Raw genomic sequence first — 24,209 nt, 5'->3', positions numbered from 1 at the left:
ATAAAAAATTCCAGGAGGTCTTTACTAAGGAATCCAAATTTGAGAGGCCACAGAGTAATAGAGAGACAATCTATATGAAAGAGATTAAAGTAACCAAGCTTGAAATAAAAGAGTTAATGAAGGAACTGGATGAAGAGAAGGCAATGGGACCAGACAAAGTCTCAGGCAGAATACTGAAAGAATGTAGGGAAGAACTAGCAAGTATAAGAGAAGGCAATGGGACCAGACAAAGTCTCAGGCAGAATACTGAAAGAATGTAGGAAGAACTAGCAAGTCCTATATACATCATAAAATGCTCAATAGAAAATGGAACAGTACCAGTAGAATGAAAAAGAGCTGAGGTGGTTCCCATATATAAGAGCGGAAAGAAGGAAGAACCTTTAAATTACAAACCAGTATCACTAACTGTGAAAGAATAATAAAGAAACAATGGATCGAGTTCCTTGAAGACAACAAATTAATATCAAATAGCCAATTTGGTTTTAGAAAAAGACGGTCTTGCGTAACTAATTTATTGAGTTTCTATTCTAGAATAGTTGATAGAGTACAAGAGAGAGAGGGATGGGTTGACTGTATCTGTTTGGATTTAAAAAAGGTATTTGACAAAGTGCCACATGCAAGATTACTATGGAAGTTAGAGGAGAAGGGTGGCTTAAAAGGAAACACATTGAGATGGATAGAAAATTATTTGAGGGGGAGAGAAATAAGGACGGTAGTTAAAGATATGAAGTCCAAGTGGAGAGCAGTAGAAAGCGGAGTGCCACAGGGGTCAGTATTGGCACCAATACTTTTCCTCATTTATATTAACGACATGCCAGAAGGAGTGAACAGCTACATAAATCTGTTTGCAGATGATACGAAACTGTGCAGAGTTATAAAGCAAAAGGAGGATTCTGAAATACTGCAAGAAGACCTAAATAAGATCTGGGAATGGAGTAAGAAGTGGGAAATGGAATTTAATGTGAACAAAAACCATGTCATGGAAATGGGAAAGAGTGAAAGACGACCTGTGGGAATCTATAAGATGGGAGATGGAGTAGAACTGGAGAAAGTTAAAAAGGAAAAGGACTTAGGAGTGACGATGGAAGAAAACAATCAACCAGTAAGCAATATTAATAGAATTTTTAGAGAAACATATAATTTGCTAAGGAATATTGGAATAGCATTTCACTACGTGGACAAAGAAATGATGAAGAAATTGATAAGTACTATAATAAGACCCAGATTGGAATATGCAGGAGTAGTGTGGATCCCTCATAAAAAGAAACACATAAGGAAATTGGAGAGGCTACAAAAAATAGCAACAAGAATGCTTCCAGAATTTGAAGGGATGACATATGAGGAGAGACTAAAGGCTATGGATCTACCAACCCTGGAACAAAGAAGGGAGAGAGGAGACCTGATACAAGTTTATAAATTGATCAACAGAATGGACCAAGTGGATAATGAGAAACTGATCCTGAGAGAAGAATATGACATCCGAAGCACAAGATCGCATAGTAAAAAGCTGAGAAAAGGAAGATGTCTGAGAGATATTAAAAATATAGTTTCCAGAGATGTATTGAGACGTGGAACAGTTTAAATGAAGAAGTAGTGTCTGCAACGAGTGTCCATACTTTTAAAGTAAGATTGGATAAGTGTAGATATGGAGACGGGGCCACATGAGCATAAAGCCCAGGCCCTGTAAAACTACAACTAGGTAAATACAACTAGGTAAATACACACACACACACACACACACACACACACACACACACACACACACACACACACACACACACACACAGAGAGAGAGAGAGAGACGAGACGCAGCAGAGGAAGGACGCGATACAGTCGCTCCCGAGAATCAGCTGATCTTCACTACCTTTGTTTGGGTTTACAGTGGCCTGGGCAATAAGTGTGGACTCATTTTTCCTTTCATGAATACAGTGTTAAATAATAATGAGTGAGAAAGATATTCCATCTAAATGCAGGTATGTGACAAGGGAAAGAATGAAAGCTGATGATGACAATGTTGGTGAGGGAGGAGGAGAATTTGAAGGCTTTGATACGGCGCAAACTTCACTATTTGATAGAGTCTTAACTATCAAACGTAAATTAGATAAATTGATAAAGGAGAGTATGGGAATGAAAGAGAATGAAGAACAGGATAAAGAGCTCCAGAAATTGAAAGAAAGGATAAAAAGAGTGGAAGAAAACGAAACTAGGCTAAGAACCGAAAATGAAGAATTAAAAGTCCAAATAGCGAACTATAAGAAATTGATGGAAAAAGGACTCGGTAAAGCCCAGAAAGAAAAAGAAAAGCTAAAAGATCTAGTTAACAAAGAAGAAGAAAGAGTACAAGACGTGATTAAAAAAGAAGTACAAGCATGGAGAATCCAAGATAAGAAAGACAAGGAATCATTTCAAGAAGTATTTCAAGAACAGTTAAAAGAAAGAGATGAAAATATGACAAGCAAAATGATAGGAGTCCTCAAGAAAAAAGAAAATTTAGTAAGAGAAATTGCGGAAAAAAGAAGAGTGTAATTATTTTTGGACTGAAAGAAAAAATGTTAAATATAGACCAAGAAGGGAAAAAGACGAAATGAAATCAGTAAAAGACCTACTAAAACATCTGAATGACGAGGATAGACAGAACTTAGAAGAGGAAGTAGAAGAAATCCATAGAATGGGACCATATCAAGAAGGAACAGTGAGACCAATTAAGATATTACTAAAATCACAAGCAGCAGCAGAAGAAGTACTATATAGAAAAACAAAACTCAGAGAAACAGAAGGTTGCAAAGATATATATATATATATATATATATATATATATATATATATATATATATATATATATATATATATATATATAATAAAAAAAATAGAAACGAGGAGGAAAGGAAGAGACACAATGAACTGGTGGCAGAAGCAAGAGAAAAAATAATGAAAGGTCAGAGGAGGAGAAGAAGGCATTTTTGGAGAATTATAGGAGACAGGATAAGGAAATGGTATATAAAAGAGAAAGAAGAGAAAAGAATGGAGCAAGTTTAACTAAAAATGATAAGAACAAGAGATTAAAAATGATGTATACAAACATAGATGGGATTTTATCTAGTAAATTAGAATTAAGAGATTACATAAAGAAAGAAGAACCAGATATTGTATGCCTGGTGGAAACAAAGTTAAATGAGGCAATAAAATAGACATAGATAAAAGGTATAATATATGGAGGAGAGAGAGAGTGGGTAAAGGAGGAGGAGGAGTCATGATGATGTTAAGGAAGGAGATAGTGGTAAATCAAGTGGAGTTTGGGGAAGGAAAATCAGAAATACTGTATGTTAAGATGCATATTAACAAAAGGAGTTAACAATCATTGGAACATATGTGCCACCAAAACAAACTCATGGACTAACCAAGAATATAGAGACATGATAGATGACACAATAAGGAGTCTTACAAGAATCATTAAGGAAAGGAGAAAAGTGATATTGATAGGAGATTTCAACTGTAAGGAGGTAGACTGGGAAAATTATGAAAGTGGTATGGGGAAGATGCCTGGGAGATAGATTCCTGAACCTAATGATAGATAATTTGATGGTCCAAAGAGTAAAGGAAAACACAAGATTCAGAGGAAACGATGAGCCGGCAAGATTAGACCTAGTTTTTACAAGGGATATACCAATTAACGATGATATAAGATACAAGTGCCCATTGGGAAAGAGTGACCATGTAATATTAGAGATGGATATAGAAGAAGGAAAGGAAGATAGAGATGAATCATACAAAGGAGACCGATTAAATTACAGAAAGGCTGATATTGAGAATCTCAAGAACTATTTTAAAAACGTAAACTGGGAGGAGATGGAAAACTCATTAACGGTTCAAGAGAAATATAACTTATTTTTGGAAATATACAAAACTGGGGTCAGGAATATGTTCCGAAATATAGACCTAAAGAAGAAGGAAAGAAAGATTGGTTTAATGCAAGATGTGCTAGGGCAAAGGAGAAACGAGATGGAGCATGGAAAAGGTGGAGAAGAAACAGAAATCCAGAAAATAAGGAAAACTTCAAAACAGCAAGAAATGAATATGCTAAGGTGAGAAAGGAAGAAGAAAAGAACTATGAAAAGGACATTGTCGAAAAATGTAAGGAACAACCAAAATTGTTCTACAGATTCATAAATGGAAAAATAAGACAAAAAGAAACAATAGAAAGGTTAAAAGGAGAAAACGGAATGGTGGAAGACCCAAAAGTATGGCAGAACTGTTAAATAGTAAATTTCATGAGGTCTTTACTAAGGAATCCAAATTTGAAAGACCACAGGGTAATAGAGAGACTGTCTATATGAAAGAGATTAAAGTAACCAAGCTTGAAATAAAAAGTTGATGACGGAATTGGATGAGGAAAAGGCAATGGGACCGGATGAAGTCTCAGGCAGAATACTGAAAGAATGTAGGGAAGAACTAGCAAGTCCAATATACAACATCATAAAATGCTCAATAGAAAATGGAACAGTGCCAGTGGAGTGGAAAAGAGCTGAGGTGGTTCCCATATATAAGAGCGGAAGGAAGGAAGAACCTTTAAATTACAGGCCGGTATCACTAACTAGTGTAATATGCAAGATGTGTGAAAAAGTAATAAAGAAGCAATGGATCGAGTTTCTTGAAGACAACAAAATATTATCAAATAGCCAATTTGGTTTTAGAAAAGGTCGGTCATGTGTGACAAATTTATTGAGTTTCTACTCTAGAATAGTTGATAAAGTACAAGAGAGAGAGGATGGGTTGACTGTATTTATTTAGATCTAAAAAGGCTTTTGATAAAGTGCCACATGAAAGATTACTATGGAAGTTAGAGGAGAAGGGTGGCTTAAAAGGAAGCACATTGAGATGGATGAAGAATTACTTAAGGGGAGAGAAATAAGGACGATAGTTAAAGATATGAAGTCCAAGTGGAGAACAGTAGACAGCGGAGTGCCACAGGGGTCAGTATTGGCACCAATACTTTTCTCATATATATAAATGACATGCCAGAGGAGTGAACAGCTACATAAATCTGTTTGCGGACGATGCGAAACTGTGCAGAGTCATTAAACAAAAGAGGATTGTGAAATACTACAGGAAGACTTAAACAAGATCTGGAAATGGAGCAAAAATGGGAGATGGAATTCAATGTGGACAAAAGCCATGTCATGGAAATGGGAAAAAGTGAAAGACGACCAGTGGGAATCTATAAGATGGGAGATGGAGTAGAACTAGAAAAAGTAAAAAAGGAAAAGGACTTGGGAGTGACAATGGAAGAAAATAATCAACCGGTTAGCCATATTGATAGAATTTTCAGAGAGACGTATAATTTGCTAAGGAATATTGGAGTAGCATTTCACTATATGGACAAGGAAATGATGAAGAAATTGATAAGTACTAAAATAAGACCTAGATTGGAATATGCAGGAGTTGTGTGGACTCCCCATAAAAAAGAAACACATAAGAAAATTAGAGAGACTACAAAAAATGGCTACAAGAATGGTTCCAGAATTTAAAGGGATGGCATATGAGGAGAGACTAAAGGCAATGGATCTACCAACCTTGGAGCAGAGAAGAGAGAGGGATCTGATACAAGTTTATAAATTGATTAACGGAATGGATGAAGTGGATAATGAGAAACTGATCCTGAGAGAAGAATATGACTTTAGAAGCACAAGATCGCATAGTAAGAAACTAAGGAAGGGACGATGTCTGAGAGATGTTAAAAAATTTAGTTTCCCGCAAAGATGTGTTGACACTTGGAACAGTTTGAGTGAGGAAGTGGTATCAGCACAGAGTGTACATAGTTTTAAAGAAAAATTGGATAAGTGTAGATATGGGGACGGGACCACACGAGCATAAATACAACTAGGTAAATACATACAAGGGGTATACAAATTAATGACGATATAAGATATAAGTGCCCATTGGGAAAGAGTGACCATGCAATATTAGAAATATATATAAAAGAGGGAAAGGAAGATAGAGACGATTCATACAAAGGAGACCGATTAAATTACAGAAAGGCTGATATTGAGAATCTCAAGAACTATTTTAAAAACGTAGACTGGGAGGAGATGGAAAACTCAGAGACAACGCAAGACAAATATAACTTATTTTTGGAAATATACAAAACAGGAGTTAGGGAATATGTCCCAAAATATAGACCAAAAGAAGAAGGAAAGAAAGATTGGTTTAATGCAAGGTGTGCTAGGGCAAAGGAGAAAAGAGATGGAGCATGGAAAAGGTGGAGGAGAAATAGGAATCCAACAAACAAGGAAAACTTCAAGGCAGCGAGAAATGAATATGTTAAGGTGAGGAAGGAAGAGGAAAAGAACTTCAAAAAAGATATTGTCGAAAAATGTAAGGAGCAACCAAAATTGTTCTATAGATTCATAAATGGAAAAATTAGGCAGAAAGAAACAATAGAAAGGTTAAAAGGAGAGAACGGGATGGTGGAAGACCCAAAAAGTATGGCAGAACTATTAAATAAAAATTCCAGGAGGTCTTTACTAAAGAATCCAAATTTGAGAGGCCACAGGGTAATGGAGAGACAATCTATATGAAAGAGATTAAAGTAACCAAGCTTGAAATAAAAGAGTTAATGAAGGAACTGGATGAAGAGAAGGCAATGGGACCGGATGAAGTCTCAGGCAGAATACTGAAAGAATGTAGGGAAGAACTAGCAAGTCCTATATACAACATCATAAAATGCTCAATAGAAAATGGAACAGTGCCAGTAGAATGGAAAAGAGCTGAGGTGGTTCCCATATATAAGAGTGGAAGGAAAGAAGAACCTTTAAATTACAGACCGGTATCACTAAATAGTGTAATATGCAAGATGTGTGAAAGAATAATAAAAAACCAATGGATCGAGTTCCTTGAAGACAACAAATTAATATCAAATAGCCAATTTGGTTTTAGAAAAGGACGGTCTTGTGTAACTAATTTATTGAGTTTCTATTCTAGAATAGTTGATAGAGTACAAGAGAGAGAGGGATGGGTTGACTGCATCTATTTGGATTTAAAAAAGGCGTTTGACAAAGTGCCACACGCAAGATTACTGTGGAAGTTAGAGGAGAAGGGTGGCTTAAAAGGAAGCACATTGAGATGGATAGAAAATTATTTGAGGGGGAGAGAAATAAGGACGGTAGTTAAAGATATGAAGTCCAAGTGGAGAGCAGTAGAAAGCGGAGTGCCACAGGGGTCAGTATTGGCACCAATACTTTTCCTCATTTATATTAACGACATGCCAGAAGGAGTGAACAGCTACATAAATTTGTTTATGGATGATACGAAACTGTGCAGAGTTATAAAGCAAAAGGAGAATTGTGAAATACTGCAAGAAGACCTAAATAAGATCTGGGAATGGAGTAAGAAGTGGGAAATGGAATTCAATGTGAACAAAAGCCATGTCATGGAAATGGGAAAGAGTGAAAGACGACCTGTGGGAATCTATAAGATGGGAGATGGAGTAGAACTGGGGAAAGTCAAAAAGGAAAAGGACTTAGGAGTGACGATGGAAGAAAACAATCAACCAGTAAGCCATATTGATAAAATTTTTAGAGAAACATATAATTTGCTGAGGAATATTGGAGTAGCATTTCACTACATGGACAAAGAAATGATGAAGAAATTGATAAATACTATAATAAGACCCAGATTGGAATATGCAGGAGTAGTGTGGACCCCTCATAAAAAGAAACACATAAGGAAATTGGAAAGACTACAAAAAATGGCTACAAGAATGGTCCCAGAACTTGAAGGGATGACATATGAGGAGAGACTAAAGGCTATGGATCTACCAACTTTGGAACAAAGAAGGGAGAGAGGAGACCTGATACAAGTCTATAAATTGATCAACGGAATGGACCAAGTGGATAATGAGAAACTGATCCTGAGAGAAGAATATAACACCCGAAGCACAAGATCGCATAGTAAGAAGCTGAGAAAGGGAAGATGTCTGAGAGATATAAAAAAATATAGTTTCCATGAGATGTATTGAGACGTGGAACAGTTTAGATGAAGAAGTAGTGTCTGCAACGAGTGTGCACACTTTTAAAGTAAGATTGGATAAGTGTAGATATGGAGACGGGGCCACACGAGCATAAAGCCCAGGCCCTGTAAAACTACAACTAGGTAAATACAACTAGGTAAATACACACACACACACACACACACACACACACACACACACACACACACACACACACACACACACACCCGGTAGCTCAGTGGTTAGAGTGCTGGCTTCACAAGCCAGAGGACCGGGGTTCGATTCCCCGGCCGGGTGGAGATATTTGGGTGTGTCTCCTTTCACGTGTAGCCCCTGTTCACCTAGCAGTGAGTAGTAAGGTACGGGATGTAAATCGAGGAGTTGTGACCTTGTTGTCACGGTGTGTGGTGTGTGCCTGGTCTCAGGCCTATCCGAAGATCGGAAATAATGAGCTCTGAGCTCGTTCCGTAGGGTAACGTCTGGCTGTCTCGTCAGAGACTGCAGCAGATCAAACACACACACACACACACACACACACACACACACACACACACACACACACACACACACACACACACAACACACACACACACACACACACACACACAGTCATAGCAGAAAGTTTGGGTGCAAAATTACAGATTGCCCAAACTTTTGCACCACGAACAAGATCAGCAACATGGCAAGGTTGAGGCAGATGGGTACACAGCCCTGGAGAGGGATTTAACAGAGTAAACGAGACGCTGACGACTAAACGATCGTCTGTGGGTGACACCACACTAATTGTCTTTGCACACTGCACTATTACGTTTCTGAGCATGTCTCATTTAGCAGAAAAACACACACAAAACTGCTACGTCCTCCGTGCCCCTTTAAGTGGCCATGGCGCAGAAAAAGCAACCCCAGAGAGCCACCATGTAGATAGACACACAACATTAACACAATAATTAACAATCGTGGGTAGTAGTATGTGTAATAACAAATTAAATTGTAGACCTCCAAAAACCAGTAAATGGAGACAAAAATCAAGTGACTAGGCAGTTTTAGTTTGCCTCTTTTTAGAAATTTCGGTGAAACTTTTTCTGTTACATTAGACATGTCAAAAGCTTTTGATAGAGTCTGGCACAAAGCTTTGATTTCAAAACTACCCTCCTAAAGTTTCTATCCTTCTCTCTGCAACTTTATCTCAAGTTTCCTTTCAGAACATTCTATTACAGCCATGGTAGATGGTCATTGTTCTTCTCCTAAATCTATTAACAGTGGTGTTCCTCAGGGTTCTGTCCTCTAACTCACTATCTTTCCATTATTCATTAATGATCTTAACCAAACTTCTTGCCCTATCCATTCCTACACCGATGATACTACTCTACACTTTTCTACGTCTTTTCAGAGACGACCAATCCTTCAGGAAATCAACAGATCATGCAGTGATGCCACAGAATGTTTGACTTCTGTCCTTTCTAAGATTTCAGTTTGGAGCAGAGAAAACATAAGTGTTCAATGCCTCAAAAACTCAATTCCTCTATCTATCAACTCGACACAACCTTCTAGAAAACTATCTCCTCTTCTTCAATGACACTCAGTTCTCCCCATCTTCTACACTAAATATTGTCAGTCTGTCTTTTACTCATAATATAAACTGGAAACTTCACATTTTATCTCTTCCTACGACAGCTTCTATGAAGTTAGACGTTCTAAGGAGTCTCTGCCAGTTTTTCTCACCCCTTCAACAGATAACTCTGTACAAGGGCTTTATCTGTCCTTCCATTCAGTACTCTTCTCATGTTTTTTTTTTTTTTTTTGGGGGGGGGTGTGGGGGTTCCACTCACACAGTTTTATTAGATAGGGTGGAATCAAAAGCTTTTCATCTCATCAACTCTTCTCCTCTGACTGACTGTCTTTAGCCTCTTTCTCACTACCAAAATGTTGCATCTCTTTCTATCTATTATCGTAATTTTCATTTTTTTTTTTTATACCATGTGGGCTTTTCACGGGAATTTATTGGCTAAAAAGGATACTTTTTCGGGTACCTCCTATCTCAAAGCCCACCCGCTAGGAAACCGTTGCCCCGAGTGAGGAAGCCCAACCTACACTCGGACTGTGGACAGGATTCGAACCGATGCACTTGGAGACCCCTTGGACCCCAAAGCGCGCATGGTTCCACTGTACCACGGCATCCCCCACTGCTCTTTTGATCTTGCTAGCTGCATGCCTCCCCTCCTCTTGCAGCCTCGCTGCACAAGGTCTTCTTCTTCCTCTCATCCTTATTCTGTCCAACTCTCCAATACAAGAGTTGACCAGTATTTTCAATCATTCATACCTTTCTCTGGTAAACTCTGGAACTCCCTGCCTGCTTCTGTATTTCTATTTTCCTACGACTTGACTTCTTTTAAGAGGGAGGTTTCAAAAAATCTCTTATTATCTTTAAGGGAACTGGCAATCCAGTGGGCCTTTCTTTTTTTTTTCTTCCCCTTGGCCAGCTTCCCTTTCGCATAAAAAAATTTGTTGTCTGCACTTTTGTCGGCTGCGGCACTCTCTCTCTCTCTCTCTCTCTCTCTCTCTCTCTCTCTCTCTCTCTCTCTCTCTGTGTGTGTGGAAGTTTCATTATTCTCACTTGGCCAACAACAATCAAACAGAAATGCATATCTAGGAATTCACACCAGCAGATCTCTCTCTCTCTCTCTCTCTCTCTCTCTCTCTCTCTCTCTCTCTCTCTCATATATGTTCATGATATAGAGCTGTAAGACCACTTCTTTATTTTCATTCATCTCCTCCATCATCAGCAAGTATTTATACTGATTTTTCTTATTAATAAAAAGAAAAAAACTTGCCATTCTTGTAGTGATGTCAATATAATGTAGATTACAGCAATTCACAGGTGCCTATAGAACATAATCCCAGGTAAAATTGGAGGTTTACTATATAAGAGCATTTGTTTGGTGAATGATACACAATCAACTGCAGTTTGAGAGATGACTTGTGGTTGTGACAGCCAGAGACTGCAATTTTATCAACAACTGCATTTTATGAGTAATAAAAATATGTACCCAGCTCTACTTCTGCATCCCCACATGAAGATCTAAAATCTAATCAGATACACAATATCACATTATTGCAATTTCCTTGCTTCATCTTCCAGCGAATGTTCTAAAGGCAATAACTCTATTAAACAGTCATTCAGTCATACAAACAAATACACATAAATCTCTCATACTCACATCATTGAATTCCTCCTCCAGTGTCAGGAAAACACTTGCGCGAAGTTGTGCCTGAAAAAAAAAAATTCTGAACAATACAGGGACTTCTTGTCTGAAAACAAGCACAGATAGCTAACCCAGAAAGATGGAAACTAATTTAAAGATAAAGATTGAGCAAACAGGTTGAAAAATCTAAATTTTTGTTGAATATTTCTTTTATTAAATCTTCAGAATCCATTCTAATCTTCTTATATTTTTTTAGAGCTCAGTGACCACACCATTGCTGCATATTCCAGTTTAGGACATATCATGCTTGTGATAATTTTTTTCATCATATCTTTGTCCATGAATTGAAATGCCAATCTTATATTAGTCAACATTCTATATGCTAATCCAAATATCTTACTTATGTGTTTTTCAAGGTTCAGATTTTTCTGTATAATCATTCCCAGACCTTTTTCCTCTCTAGTCTTCATTATTTGTTCCTCTCTCATCAGATAGTTCCATACTGGTCTTCTCTTACTCTATCCTAGTTCCATTACATGACATTTCTTGCATTGAATTCCAATTTCCACTTCTTACTCCACTCATAGATTTTGTTTAACCCCTTTGCGCCGGATGTTAAAAAGCCCGTCTGTATGATATACGGGTGGTATTGCCGCCCGCCCCGAGCGCCGGGAAACTCGTGCAAACTTGTCATACTTGTCGTCTTTGTGTATTATGCTGCTATTTTTTAGTTACTATATCGCCTTCGAAGAGGAAAGTGAACGCTTCTCTCTTCGGAGAAAGAGAGAGAGAGAGAGAGAGAGAGAGAGAGAGAGAGAGAGAGAGAGAGAGAGAGAGAGAGAGAGAGAGAGAGAGAGAGAGAGAGAGAGAGAGAGAGAGAGAGATTAGAAAATTTGTTGTTTTTGTATTTGTGTGTGTGTATTTACCTATTTACCTAGTTGTAGTTTTACAGGGCCTGGGCTTTATGCTCATGTGGTCCTGTCTCCATATCTACACTTATCCAATTTTTCTTTAAAACTATGTACACTCTTTGCTGACACCACTTCCTCACTCAAACTGTTCCAAGTCTCAACACATCTTTATGGAAACTAAATTTTTAACATCTCTCAGACATCGTCCCTTCCTTAGTTTCTTACTATGCGATCTTGTGCTTCTAAAGTCATATTCTTCTCTCAGGATCAGTTTCTCATTATCCACTTCATCCATTCCATTAATCAATTTATAAACTTGTATCAGATCCCCTCTCTCTCTTCTCTGCTCCAATGTTGGTAGATCCATTGCCTTTAGTATCTCCTCATATGCCATCCCTTTAAATTCTGGAACATTCTTGTAGCCATTTTTTGTAGTCTCTCTAATTTTCTTATGTGTTTCTTTTATAGAGTCCACACAACTCCTGCATATTCCAATCTAGGTCTTATTTGTGTGTGTGTGTGTGTGTGTGTGTGTGTGTGTGTGTGTGTGTGTGTGTGTGTGTGTGTGTGTGTGTGTGTGTGTGTGTGTGTGTCTCTTTCCTGTATTACATCTATCACCCTCGAATAGTAACATATCAGGTTTGTCGTGCATGAACGCCTTTTCCTAAAACCAAATTGACACTCACAAAGTATGTTTTTTTATGGAGTCCACACAACTCCTGCATATTCCAATCTAGGTCTTATGTGTGTGTGTGTGTGTGTGTGTGTGTGTGTGTGTGTGTGTGTGTGTGTGTGTGTGTGTGTGTGTGTGTGTGTGTGTGTGTGTGTGTGTGTACCAAATGGAAGCCTTACTCTTCAGTTTTAAGGGAATTAGAATCAGAAACTTTAAGAAGAGGTGAAGCTACCACAACAACAAGAAACAAACAAACAGCAAGCAGCTGTGATTGACAGCTGCAACCTTAAACTCTCCTCCTTCCTTCAGGCCTCTTATCTTACCCCCTATCTCCTTGCCTCACATAGCCAAACTCTCCTCCACCCTCTATATCTATCACAACACTTCTATGATCTATTCAAACACTGCCTTTTCTCATTACCTTTATTATCACAACTATACATCACCCAACTATTACTATAACTTTCACTATTGGTAACATGGCATACAACAGCCACACATTTTAAAAGATGTAGGTGTCCCTGTGAATGTTTGGCACTAGGACATTCCTTACAATCATGTCTTCTTGAATAGTGTCATGATCTCCATTCTTTGGAAACACAAACAAAACACAGATTAAAGATGGTACCAGCATATGCATGATACAGAATAACCATATGTTACGGTCATTTTCTTCCTGCGATGAAACAACCGTAGCGAAAAAAAAACTTAATGACTGTGACATAATTACAGAAAATAAATAGCCAGAGAAAAGAAAAAAATGGTGCATAGGTATTGGATATGAAGTTATATTACACTGCTCCAAAAAGTCACTGCCCTATACAAACAAATATCAATTTTTTTGTCAAAGTCATTACATTCAAAATTGTTTGACATGATCAATCATTACCGAGTACTAAACTGCTTAGAATTGCCAACATCCTAGCCTAATACAATGATGACCATACTTCTAATATACATTGAAGTCAGAATCAACAACCTTCCATGTAATGAAAATATGAGAAACTAATTTTTTTTTTTTTTTTTTTTTTGTATGTGTGTGTGTAAAAAAAATTTCACAGTTTTCTTCAACTTCAAAAAGCCTCATACAAAAATTTGGCTTGATATTTTCTAGTTTTCTCTTTGGATTTAGAAACTTCAGGTTTTCAACTTCAAGTTTTCAATTTTGACCCTCAAGTTGACATTAGCATGGAATGATCCTACTTAAGAAGCATTCTTACTGTACAAGATGTCTGTGAAGATTTTCATCCGTGGAAATTTAATGTTCACCTAGGAGAGCCCTCTGAAATTTAAGACTCACAAAATCTAACCCATGCAGTAACACGTTTCCTGGTCAAGACAGCCCCTGACCATGACGGCCCCCCCCCAAAACGGCCCTCCCCGACGGCCCCACACTACAAACCACAACGGCCTCATATGTTAACCCTTACGTCCCCATGTTTACCATGATGACCCCACACCAAATTTTGGGTTATTGTCCTCTTATTTCTTTCATTATGTTAACACATTAACCGCGGATGCCAACTCACCGTTCCTGAGATAGTGTTGTGTAGTATGGAGCGTTAAAACCATAACGTACTGGTACACCGGTGTACCCTGCCCATACAGTGCATATACGTATACAGGGTGTAACACGACTTTCTGTAAATATTGAAAGATGTGAGAGAACATGCATTTCTAAGCAGAAAATGTTATGTAAGGTTTTATTTATCCGTAAGATGATTTTAAAATTTCTGAGAGGCATGTGATAGTCCATTGTATCTTTTATGACTTGCTGGCTTGCTGCAGCAGCCGGAGGTGCCACTTGGCTAAATATCGAAGGTTTTAATATTATGTTTTGCAATCTGTGGAATGTTTCAGTATCTTACGTTTTAAGGCAGATTGTATTAACAAGTATGGAATTTACTAATAAACATTACACGATAACATTACTCCAATGATTAAAAGTAAGTACTCATGTACGTACTACGTGGTACAGTACCTATCACTGGGTGAGGAAGGAGGAGGGAGTGGGGAGCGACTGATTTGTTAATACAATCTGTCTTAGTATAAGATGCTGTATCAACAAGTATAATTTCAAACCATCTTATGGGTAAAAAAAAGCCGAGGCCATCGTGGTCTGTAGTGTGGGGCCGTCATGGTAAACATTGGGCCATCGTGGGAGGGCATCGTGGTCAGGGGCCGTCTTGACCACGACCCCAGTAACACTAGTGCACTCCTCCAACTGTTACTACTCTGGTATTACATGTTAATACATATGAGAACTATTCCAGTACCCTTTAGCAGTCTATCATGGATTTCTAACTCATTGCAAGGGGGTCAAGGGAAGCATGTACAGAGTCCATGCCCTGATAGGTTAGGTTAAAGGAGGGGAGGCTACATAACATTAGATCAGGTTTAAATAAGGTTGGCACCGCTGCATTCAGCTGCTGCCTCCACCATCAAAGTATTTTCAGAGTTTTTAATGTCTTTTTTATTTCATACCTCTTTTGCAATGACCATTACTCAACTGAATGCTCCTCCATCCAAAAACCCCAATTTCCCACCCATCCCCAAAGATTGTTGGAAAATGGAAATGATTTCATTAGACGCCGCAAAAGCTTAGGGTATATGGCACCGCTAGGGTTAACAGGAGAACGTTACATCTCCCATTGGAAAACTACGTTTGGTGAGGATTTGAACCCGGTCTGCCTAGAAAGAAGGCCATTCTTACCTAGATTCTTACCTAGATGGGGCTTAACCCCATCTAGAAACAAGCGATGCCTCCAACCATGAATCCAAAAAGATGTTCTTGAATTAAAGCTTGAGGTTGGCTAATGTTGGCATCACCAAAATGGCTTGGGTAATGAGCTCATAAAGACTCATAATGTACTTTATGGAAAATCTATTCAATAAGGTAGTTGGCAGATTACCAAGACCACAGATGAAGAGACTACAAAACTAATCAAAATCATACAGCCTTGGACCAAGAGCAGGGTGAAGAAGACGTTTGAAGGCTTCTACTGAATGAGCTGAGACAACATTTTCAGGTAGAGAATTCCAGATGTCAATGACTCTAACTGAAAAGAAACGAGCCCTAATGTCAGTGTTACACCATGGAATAAACAGCTTAAGAGAATGACCTCTTATACCCCTATTCAAATTTCTTACAAACAAATGACTGAGATAAGAGCAATAACCATTCAGAATCTTAACACCAGAATAAGGTCAGCCCTAATCAACCTGCCCTTAATGGAATACAAATTTAGCCGAGCAAGACGTTCACTATAAGACAAATCTTGGTATCCCTCAATTTTCTTGGTCCACCGTCTCTAGACACCTTCCAGCAATTTGAGATCTCCAGAGTAACCAGTGAACCAAGCCACAGAAGCGAAATCGATGACAGGGCGAAAGTGAGAAATAAAGACCATTTTCATAAAATCAGATCTGTAGACTGTTCCCTTCAAGATAGAGAACCTAATGCCACTAGCCTTCCTAGCAATTTCTCTAACATGGAGATGGAACTTAAGTGAGGCATCCACACGAACTCCAAGGTCATTGTGATTCTCAACATCCTTAATTGGTTGATCATCAATAAAGTACGGCAGAAGAACAGGTGCATCTCTGAAATTCCTACAAAAATTAATTCGAATACATTTATGAACAGAGAATGCAAGACCCCAGGAGCTACTTGTTCTATGGAGTAGGTTGATATCACTTTGCAGACTGATGTGAGAATGAAGGTGGTCCGACAACGAGAGGGAAGATGTTAAATAAAGTTTTAGATCATCAGCAAACAGACAGAATTTGCAACTTAGTTGAGAGACTACATGATTAATATAAACCAGGAACAGTAAAGGTCCAAGCACAGACCTCTGGGGAACGCCACTAGTGACATTCAATTGGCGACTCGAACTGCCATGTACAACTACATTCAGTTCCTATCCAACAAGTTGTCCCTCAACCATCCTAAAAGGCAACCTTCAACACCAACACTAGCCAACATTTTAAGTAATAGTGCATGATTCACTACATCAAAAGCCTTGTAAAAACAAAAAAATATTACATCTACTGACAAACCACTACCATAGTGCTGGGTAACATAATCATAGGTGTATAGCAGTTGGTCGGAAACTGAGTGGGCAGAACGGAAACCATATTGGTGAGGGGAAAGCAGATGACTGTTTTCTAGATATGCTGAGAGTTGAGAAGCAACAATTCTTTCGAAGGTTTTGCAACAAACAGAAGTCAAACTTATAGGTCTATAGTTCAGGGGACCAGAATGAACACCACCTTTAAATAATGGCATAACATTTGCACTTTTCCACTGTGAAGGAACACTCATAGTTAAGAGGGATTTGCGATAAAGCAGCAGCAAAGGATAGCTTATGGAAGGTGCACATCTCTTAAAAAAGAAGGAATACCATCAGGACCCGCACTACTTGAGGGCTGAAGTGAAGAAAGAAAATCCTGAATGGTGAAGAGGTCAAAGCTGTCAACATTACATTTACTGTCACATTGATGCCAGGGAAAAGGACTAAGTAATTCAGTACGAGTAAAAACAGACGAAAAAGCAGTTGCAAAATTATTTGCCATATCCACTGGTTCATCGACCCAACCATCATCATTCCGCAGCAGACCAATAGTCGGTCTCTGAACTTTTTTACTACAGAGATAGGAGTGGAAACGTTTATTATTTGAGCTATCGGAGACCAGAGTTTTTTCATAGTTGGATACACACTGCTGAACAGTAATGCCAGACTCTATTGATAGATTTCTAAAATTATGCCAAAACCTCAATGTAAGCAGCGACAATCTACCAAACTTTTTACGAGCATCCTTATATTTCAACCAAGCCAATCTTTTATCATTCTTAATGGAATTAGGGATAGATCTAGCCCAAGGAGGTTTCTTGGGATTGAATGGCTGTTTCAATGGGATAACTTCAGAAATGTCTCTTGAAGTAAAGATAAAAAGCAAGAAAATGCTTCCTCAGTGCAAAGACCAGAAAACTTGGAGTCCCAATCAATATCCAAAAGATGAAGATTAATTTGATTATAGTTGCCCTTATAAAAATTTAAATAAAAATCACCAGAACCACTAGTAACAGGATAATCAGTAGAACAGAATAAGTAATAAAAAATAATAGGAAAGTGGTCGCAACCAGGAAAGAGATCAAGAAGCATTAGATAGGAAATTCTGTCATCTTCAGTAGTAAGAATTAAGTCAAGAATATTGTCTGAACGGAGGAAAGTAGGCTGTTTCACCCATTGGATGAGACCTAAGACGGTAAAAAGATCAAGAAATTCACCTTCAACAGTAGAAGCAGCACAAGGAACTTCATAAGACCAGTTAATAAACGGCAAGTTAAAGTCACCAACAAGAACAATTTCTTTATCCATACAAAAAGCTTGGATGTATGAAATAAGTGCCAAGTTATCAACAAGGGAATAACTACTATGCATTTCACGGAGAGTGAGTCATTGTTTTTCGCAAATATCTTTCAAACTAATGAATTGAACGGAATGGTACTTTGACACTGTGACCAAGACACCTTCCACTAATTTTTGGTCATACTAAGCATTGCCAAATGGTGTTGATAAAAGCGTTTACTCTTGACGTTTAAAGCCGAAGTCACATGAGTCGCCGGAACTAACGCACACAATCGAACGTGGAGGGGGGAAGATAGCGGAAGAGAGGGAGGAGGAGGAGGGAAGCGAGTGGGAGAGAGGAACGTAGGGAGGAATGGGATGGAGGATTGTAGACATTCGTATGGATAGGTTGGCGAAGCTCAGCAACACCGTATATCTCAAGAGTAAACGCCTTTACTAACATCATTTGGCATTGCTTAGTATGACCAAAAATTAGCAGAAGGTGTCTATTACACAGTGTCAAAGTACCATTCCGATCAATTCATTAGCTTGAAAGATATTTGCGAAAAACAATGACTCACTCTCCGTGAAATGCATAGTAGGTGGACGATACACAACTAAAACCGATAATTTAAAATCAGGCAGAAAAACTCCAATAGTATTAGGGTGATCAGTGAAAACTCTACGAACCTTTATATCATCACGAATATAAATACCAACACCATGAATTCTAAGGTTAAATGGAGAGTCATTCCTCAAGAAACTGTACCCTGGTAAACTAACAACAGCACTAGAAATATCAGAAAACAACCAGGTTTCACAAATGCAACACAAGCCAACATTAAAACTATAAACAAAATTGGACAAAAAATTAACCTTATTAGTCAAACAATTCAGATTCATCACGAAAAAAGTTAGAAGAGAGCTTAGCAAAGATGGAACCTTAGAAGACTGCAAAACTATATCACATTTTTTCCTTAAGACTGGCTGCAGCATCCCTGGAAGGAGACACATTAGTAGCTCGAGGGAGCAATGTAGATGCAGAAGTAGAGGCGGAAGGAACAAGATCAGCAAGGGTCAACTGTGAAGGTCTAAGTGGTTGGCCCTTAGTGGCTCGCTTCTTGCGTGACTCATCACGCTGCTTGTAGGTGAGATCTCTTGACAGAAAGACATTGGAGAACTGACTATTAAGTAGTTTATTACTCTTGGAAAGAAGGTCCTGTTTCACATTCAGGTTAGTAATCTTGGCCCTAACCAATGACAAGGAGATAGGCACCACATCAGACAGTATGATAGGTGCTAGGCTATTAGGATATAAGAAATCAACAACAGAATTAAATTCACCCTGGAAATCTTCACCATAAGGCAACCCCCCTAATGATGATACTATTCTTCCTTTTTTTCTATCTCATGCAGCTCCCTTACTTCCTCTCTAATAGTGGTACGGACATCAGAGTCCACTAAAAAATCACCATCACCAGAAAGAGCCCCATGCTTGGACAAACCAGACATCCTTACATCAATAGACCTAACCATGTTTGTAAGACCAGTGATGGTATTAAACATTTGAAACATACAATCTCTAAGAGAAACCAGCTCAGCATGATCAGGTCTAGCGCTAGATGAAACTTTGTCACTGATAGGTGGCAGCAACCTACATTTCGTACACACGTACTTTGTACCCTTACCCAGGTGTTTCAAAACCTCTTTAACAAAGTCAGAGGGCAGACATGTGCAGACCTGTGATCCGTGACACCACTGTTGGCACTAGTCACAGGCTATACCCTCATCATCATCCAGGACAGGGAACTTGCATGTGACACAATGACTTACAGAAGCAGAACCATCAACCGCAGGGGATGAGGCCCTGGCAGGCCGAACATCACCACCCGTGCCACTACTACCACTCATCCTCCTAGTAACTACCCCACGACCACGGCTACTGCTCCTGCCTGCACGCATGATCACTAACAATAAATAAAACACAAAGGTAAAAAATAAGGGCAGCAAAACCTAAAACCTTGCAGTTAAAACCAGACACACAATCCAAACACCCGCCACCACCGTCAACAACAATAACAAAGTACTGTAAACAAAATACGAACATGGTAGAACACTACAATACAGCACAACAAGAACCATAAAAGAACACAGAACAAAAATAAAAAAAACGGGATATACCGCCCGTCACTCGGTTCACAACGGCGACTGTAGATGGTAAAATCCTACACAAGAGACGAACAGAGCACACAACCACCATCCACGACTGCTAACTCGACAGAACACGAGCCGCCTTAAACCAACTACGCTATCCAGCCCCACAATATCGTTGGGATGAAAGATAGACATAAAAGTTCAAAACACAGTCACAACTCGAAAAAATATTCATTGGCGCAGGAAATGACTTGCAGCATCAATCATTTCAATACATTTCTCACCAGAAAACATGAGTCACGTTAGGGATTCCATGGTTGGGTGAAACTGTAAATTGACTAGTAAAACTTTGCCGTGGCATGTACTATTCAGAACCAACTGTATTCAGTAACCTGGCTTAACTAATTATGAAGTCCAGTTTATTCCGTTAGCAGCATCCACTGCAAGAGATAGCGAAATAAGCTTTCGGGAAGTACAAACATTTACCTGAATCTTGCCCAGGACTCCGTTTGTTTGCAGAGTCTTGGTAACAAGCTCCTTTAGGCTGGCGTCTTCATCTTCCTCGATGGACATTACGAATAAATTTGATGGCACAAGTAATAACTAACTGAAACTAAAGATAAGTGTTACAGAGTAAGGTACACAAAACAGTGGTTTTGATCTTGATCTTGATGCTACATCTTGATCTTAATTTTGATGCTACAGATGGCTGTAAAATGCTCTTTATATCAGCAATTCCTTTATAGAATAAAAAAAAAAAAAAAAAAAAAGACAAGCAGAAAAAAAGATTATCCTGTTCACCAATTATCCTTACAACTAGCACGCCACATTTTCTCCAGAAACTTCTTCACAACCTCAATCATCATTTCACTCGTTCTCTTCCGGTACACATTCCCAGCAGCAGCACCATCCATTCCCTTCCTGTCTTCTTCACTCTTTCATTCCTAATTATGTCTTAACTCAGTTAGATTCACTTACATCATGTCCCTCCTGTCTCTTTCGTATACACCTCTCACACTCCAGCACCACATGCTCCACTGACTCATCCTCTCTCACAAGCAAGGATTCTATAGTATCTCTGTATCTTCCTTGCTCACAAGTCACGTACACATCTGGCAAACTTTGTTGGGCACCCTTGAGATCAACGAAAGCTCTGCAGGTAGCATCCTTATTTATAAGACACTCAACAAAACAATGACTTGTAGAGTGACCTTTTAGGAAGCCATGTACATTGCCAGAGAGTACATGGCCCACCTTGTATATAAGCCTGTTCAATATTACCCGTTCCATCATCTTACACAGACAGCTGGTGAGAGAAATAGGGCAAAAAGTGCCATCACCTTTGGGTATTGGGATGACGAGGGCTGTTTTCCAAGAGCGGGGAAGCTTGCCTGCAGTGAAAGATATATTAAATAAATCCAAGATAGTGTTGTCTACCTTTACCTCCAGGAGAGCATTGGGGATATCATAGGTGATGCCATCCTTGCCAGGAGCTGTTGACTTGCCCAACTTGACTGCCGAGAGGAGTTCGTCATGCGTGATAGGCACACAGGTGTCGTCCAGCAGAGGAACACTGTGGCAAAGCAACTCCATCCTTCGTGGTCTGTTATCGCCGTGGCGCAGGAACAAAGCATGCGTAAGTTTAAGGTACTGGATTAAGAGTAAAATGTGGAGCAGCATCACAAGGATAGTACATAATGAGTACATATAGGAGTAAAGGTGAGAAGTATACATCACATGTGTTTACAAAACTGTCGGCCGTTAATGGAAGGGATGCTGAGCTGGGCCTACATGACGGAGAGAGTACGACCCTAGGGGTCGCGAGGGCGCTCGGGACAGATAAGAACATAGAGAGTTCCTGATGATGACGAAGGAACGAGGCCCCAGATTACACCCCAGCACCTCAGGAAGGGGCAGACTACGTTTCGACCCCACAGAGGAAGGTGTGATGTGGTGAAGGCGAGGAAGGTCGAGTTCACCCTTGTCTTATAGAAGACCCCAAACACGTAAGTTGACTAAGTTCGCTGTCATCCCCCTTTGGTCGTTCACGTGTACGAGTAATGAGAATGATATGATAACACCTTGATGACTGCTGTTTGTGCCTATGTTGTGTTAGTCGTAATTCGCTCCTAGATGGTGTTACGTAGGAGGCGTGATTGAGATATGAGTAAAGATAAAGTAATTCTGGTATTAAGACAAGTTATCATTGTAGCAATTAAGCTGAATTGTCATTGTAAACGTTGTTGAAATTATTTTGTAACTGCCAGTGTACTTGTTGACGTAAATGTGTTCTCACAGGTTTTTGACCGAATGAAATAAATATTCGAGTCAAACGTGACGGGTCTGCTGTTCACCTTTAACATGGTCTTTGCTGATCAAGCGCCTCCTGGTGTTCCACAGGAAGGCCAGAGAAGGATGAGGCTTCCTTCCACTGTAAGACGAGTTCTCGTGCCCTGCCTGCAGGATCAGGGTCACTTAATATCATAAAGAGACCATTCAAACACTTTCCCTCGTCTTGCGTCCCATTGTTTCCCCCACGCTAACATAACATAACATAACATAAATAATAGGATAACAAAGGGCCACCAGGGCCCATCTAGGTTATCCAGTATCAGTCGCACAGCGACCTCGTCGTCAGTCGCCGTCTATCTCTCGTCTTTCACAGATAAGCCAGTCTCGGTCTCTCAGCCTTGTAGCATCACATGAACACACATACACTAACATAACACCATAACACCCCCCCCCCCAATTCAGGGAGAAACGAGTGTCATTTCTCATGTCTTTTCTTGAGTAGAGTGTCCTCTTGAGTCTTCTATCTCATCTTTTTTTTTTTTTTTTTGGTGAATAGAAGTTTTTTTTCTCATTTTTTTTTTTTTTTTTCTGTGTGAAATTTTCTCGGAAGTGTACTCCCGGATCGGCGTTTTGTTCTGACAGCCGGACGACCGATAGAAGTGTTATACTTACCCTAGTCTCCTTCGAAGAGAGCGTTACCTCAATATATATAAATATTTTTTTTTTGTTTCAAATTTTTTTTATTTATCTATTTACTTATTTCTTCTTCTTTTTTTGGACCTGTGGTTCCTCTCATCCCCGTGAGAGAACTATCAGGACCTGGTAGCAGCCTATCATTACTCTCCCCCACCATCAGTCATCAGTCAATAAAATCATGTTTTTTTTTTTTTTTTTTTTCTCATTAACAACCATAGTCTTCTTCCAATCCTAATAGAAATCAACCTTCCTTTAAAAGTAAGTCAAATAATAATTCTTTTGTGCATGAGCTTAAATTTATCATAAACACTACACTTGTGGTGGGAGCATTACACTGGTGTGCAGCGGCGGAATTTTGAAACATTACACTGGTGACCGAGCGGTGGGATAATTACACTTCAAAGTCGGTCTAAAGCCCATCAGGACAAATCTGGAGAGACTTGCAGTTGAGAGAACATGTTAAAAATTTCACTGGTGGGACATAGCCAAATACCAAGATCTTTAAATGCAGAAAATGTAAATATACGAATCTTTAGAGCCCTAGGAGGTCACGCTCACTCTTTCGATTCTGACCACCGACTAAACCAAGTGTTAAGTTGGGAGCATGACCTGTGCATATTGTGGTTAGGTAGCAATGATATTGCAAGTGAAATAGATCCCGGCCACCTTGCTGAAAAAATCTTGAACATTGCTCGGGAGATTGAAAGGAACTGTGGAGCTGTAGTGCGTATTTGCCTCATTGAACCTAGAATTTACTCTCGTCGCGGTCCTATCTCCACCGATGAGTACAAAAAAAGTGCAAAATTCAGTGAACAAGAGAATCAAACGAGTAAAGAAATATAAAGTAATCCATTTCAACACTTTGTCTTTTCGAGAAACTGTCGAATGATGGTGTACACTGGTCCACGGAGGGGAAGGAACGTG

At 39.2% G+C, this 24,209-nt stretch overlaps 1 protein-coding gene across 3 annotated transcripts in view; it reads right to left on the bottom strand.

The window, feature by feature from the left end:
- The window catches only part of LOC123501900 (centrosomal protein 43-like), a 64,933-nt gene extending 43,956 nt beyond the window's left edge, over positions 1-20,977 (bottom strand). For 2 of the 3 annotated variants that reach the window (XM_045250969.1, XM_045250967.1), the window contains exons 1-2: positions 20,784-20,976; positions 11,224-11,274 (exon numbers count right to left, since the gene is read on the bottom strand). In XM_045250969.1, coding sequence (XP_045106904.1) covers positions 11,224-11,274; positions 20,784-20,870 — 138 coding nt within the window. In that variant the 5' untranslated portion in view covers positions 20,871-20,976. Of the gene's footprint in view, positions 1-11,223; positions 11,275-20,783 lie in introns of all 3 variants that reach the window. The other variant, XM_045250968.1, reaches the window with a different exon arrangement.
- Positions 20,978-24,209: the final 3,232 nt, after the last annotated feature.

This window comes from Portunus trituberculatus, chromosome 10, assembly GCF_017591435.1.
Source record: "Portunus trituberculatus isolate SZX2019 chromosome 10, ASM1759143v1, whole genome shotgun sequence".
NCBI lineage: Eukaryota > Metazoa > Arthropoda > Malacostraca > Decapoda > Portunidae > Portunus > Portunus trituberculatus.
This window is presented reverse-complemented; position numbering and strand designations above follow the sequence as displayed.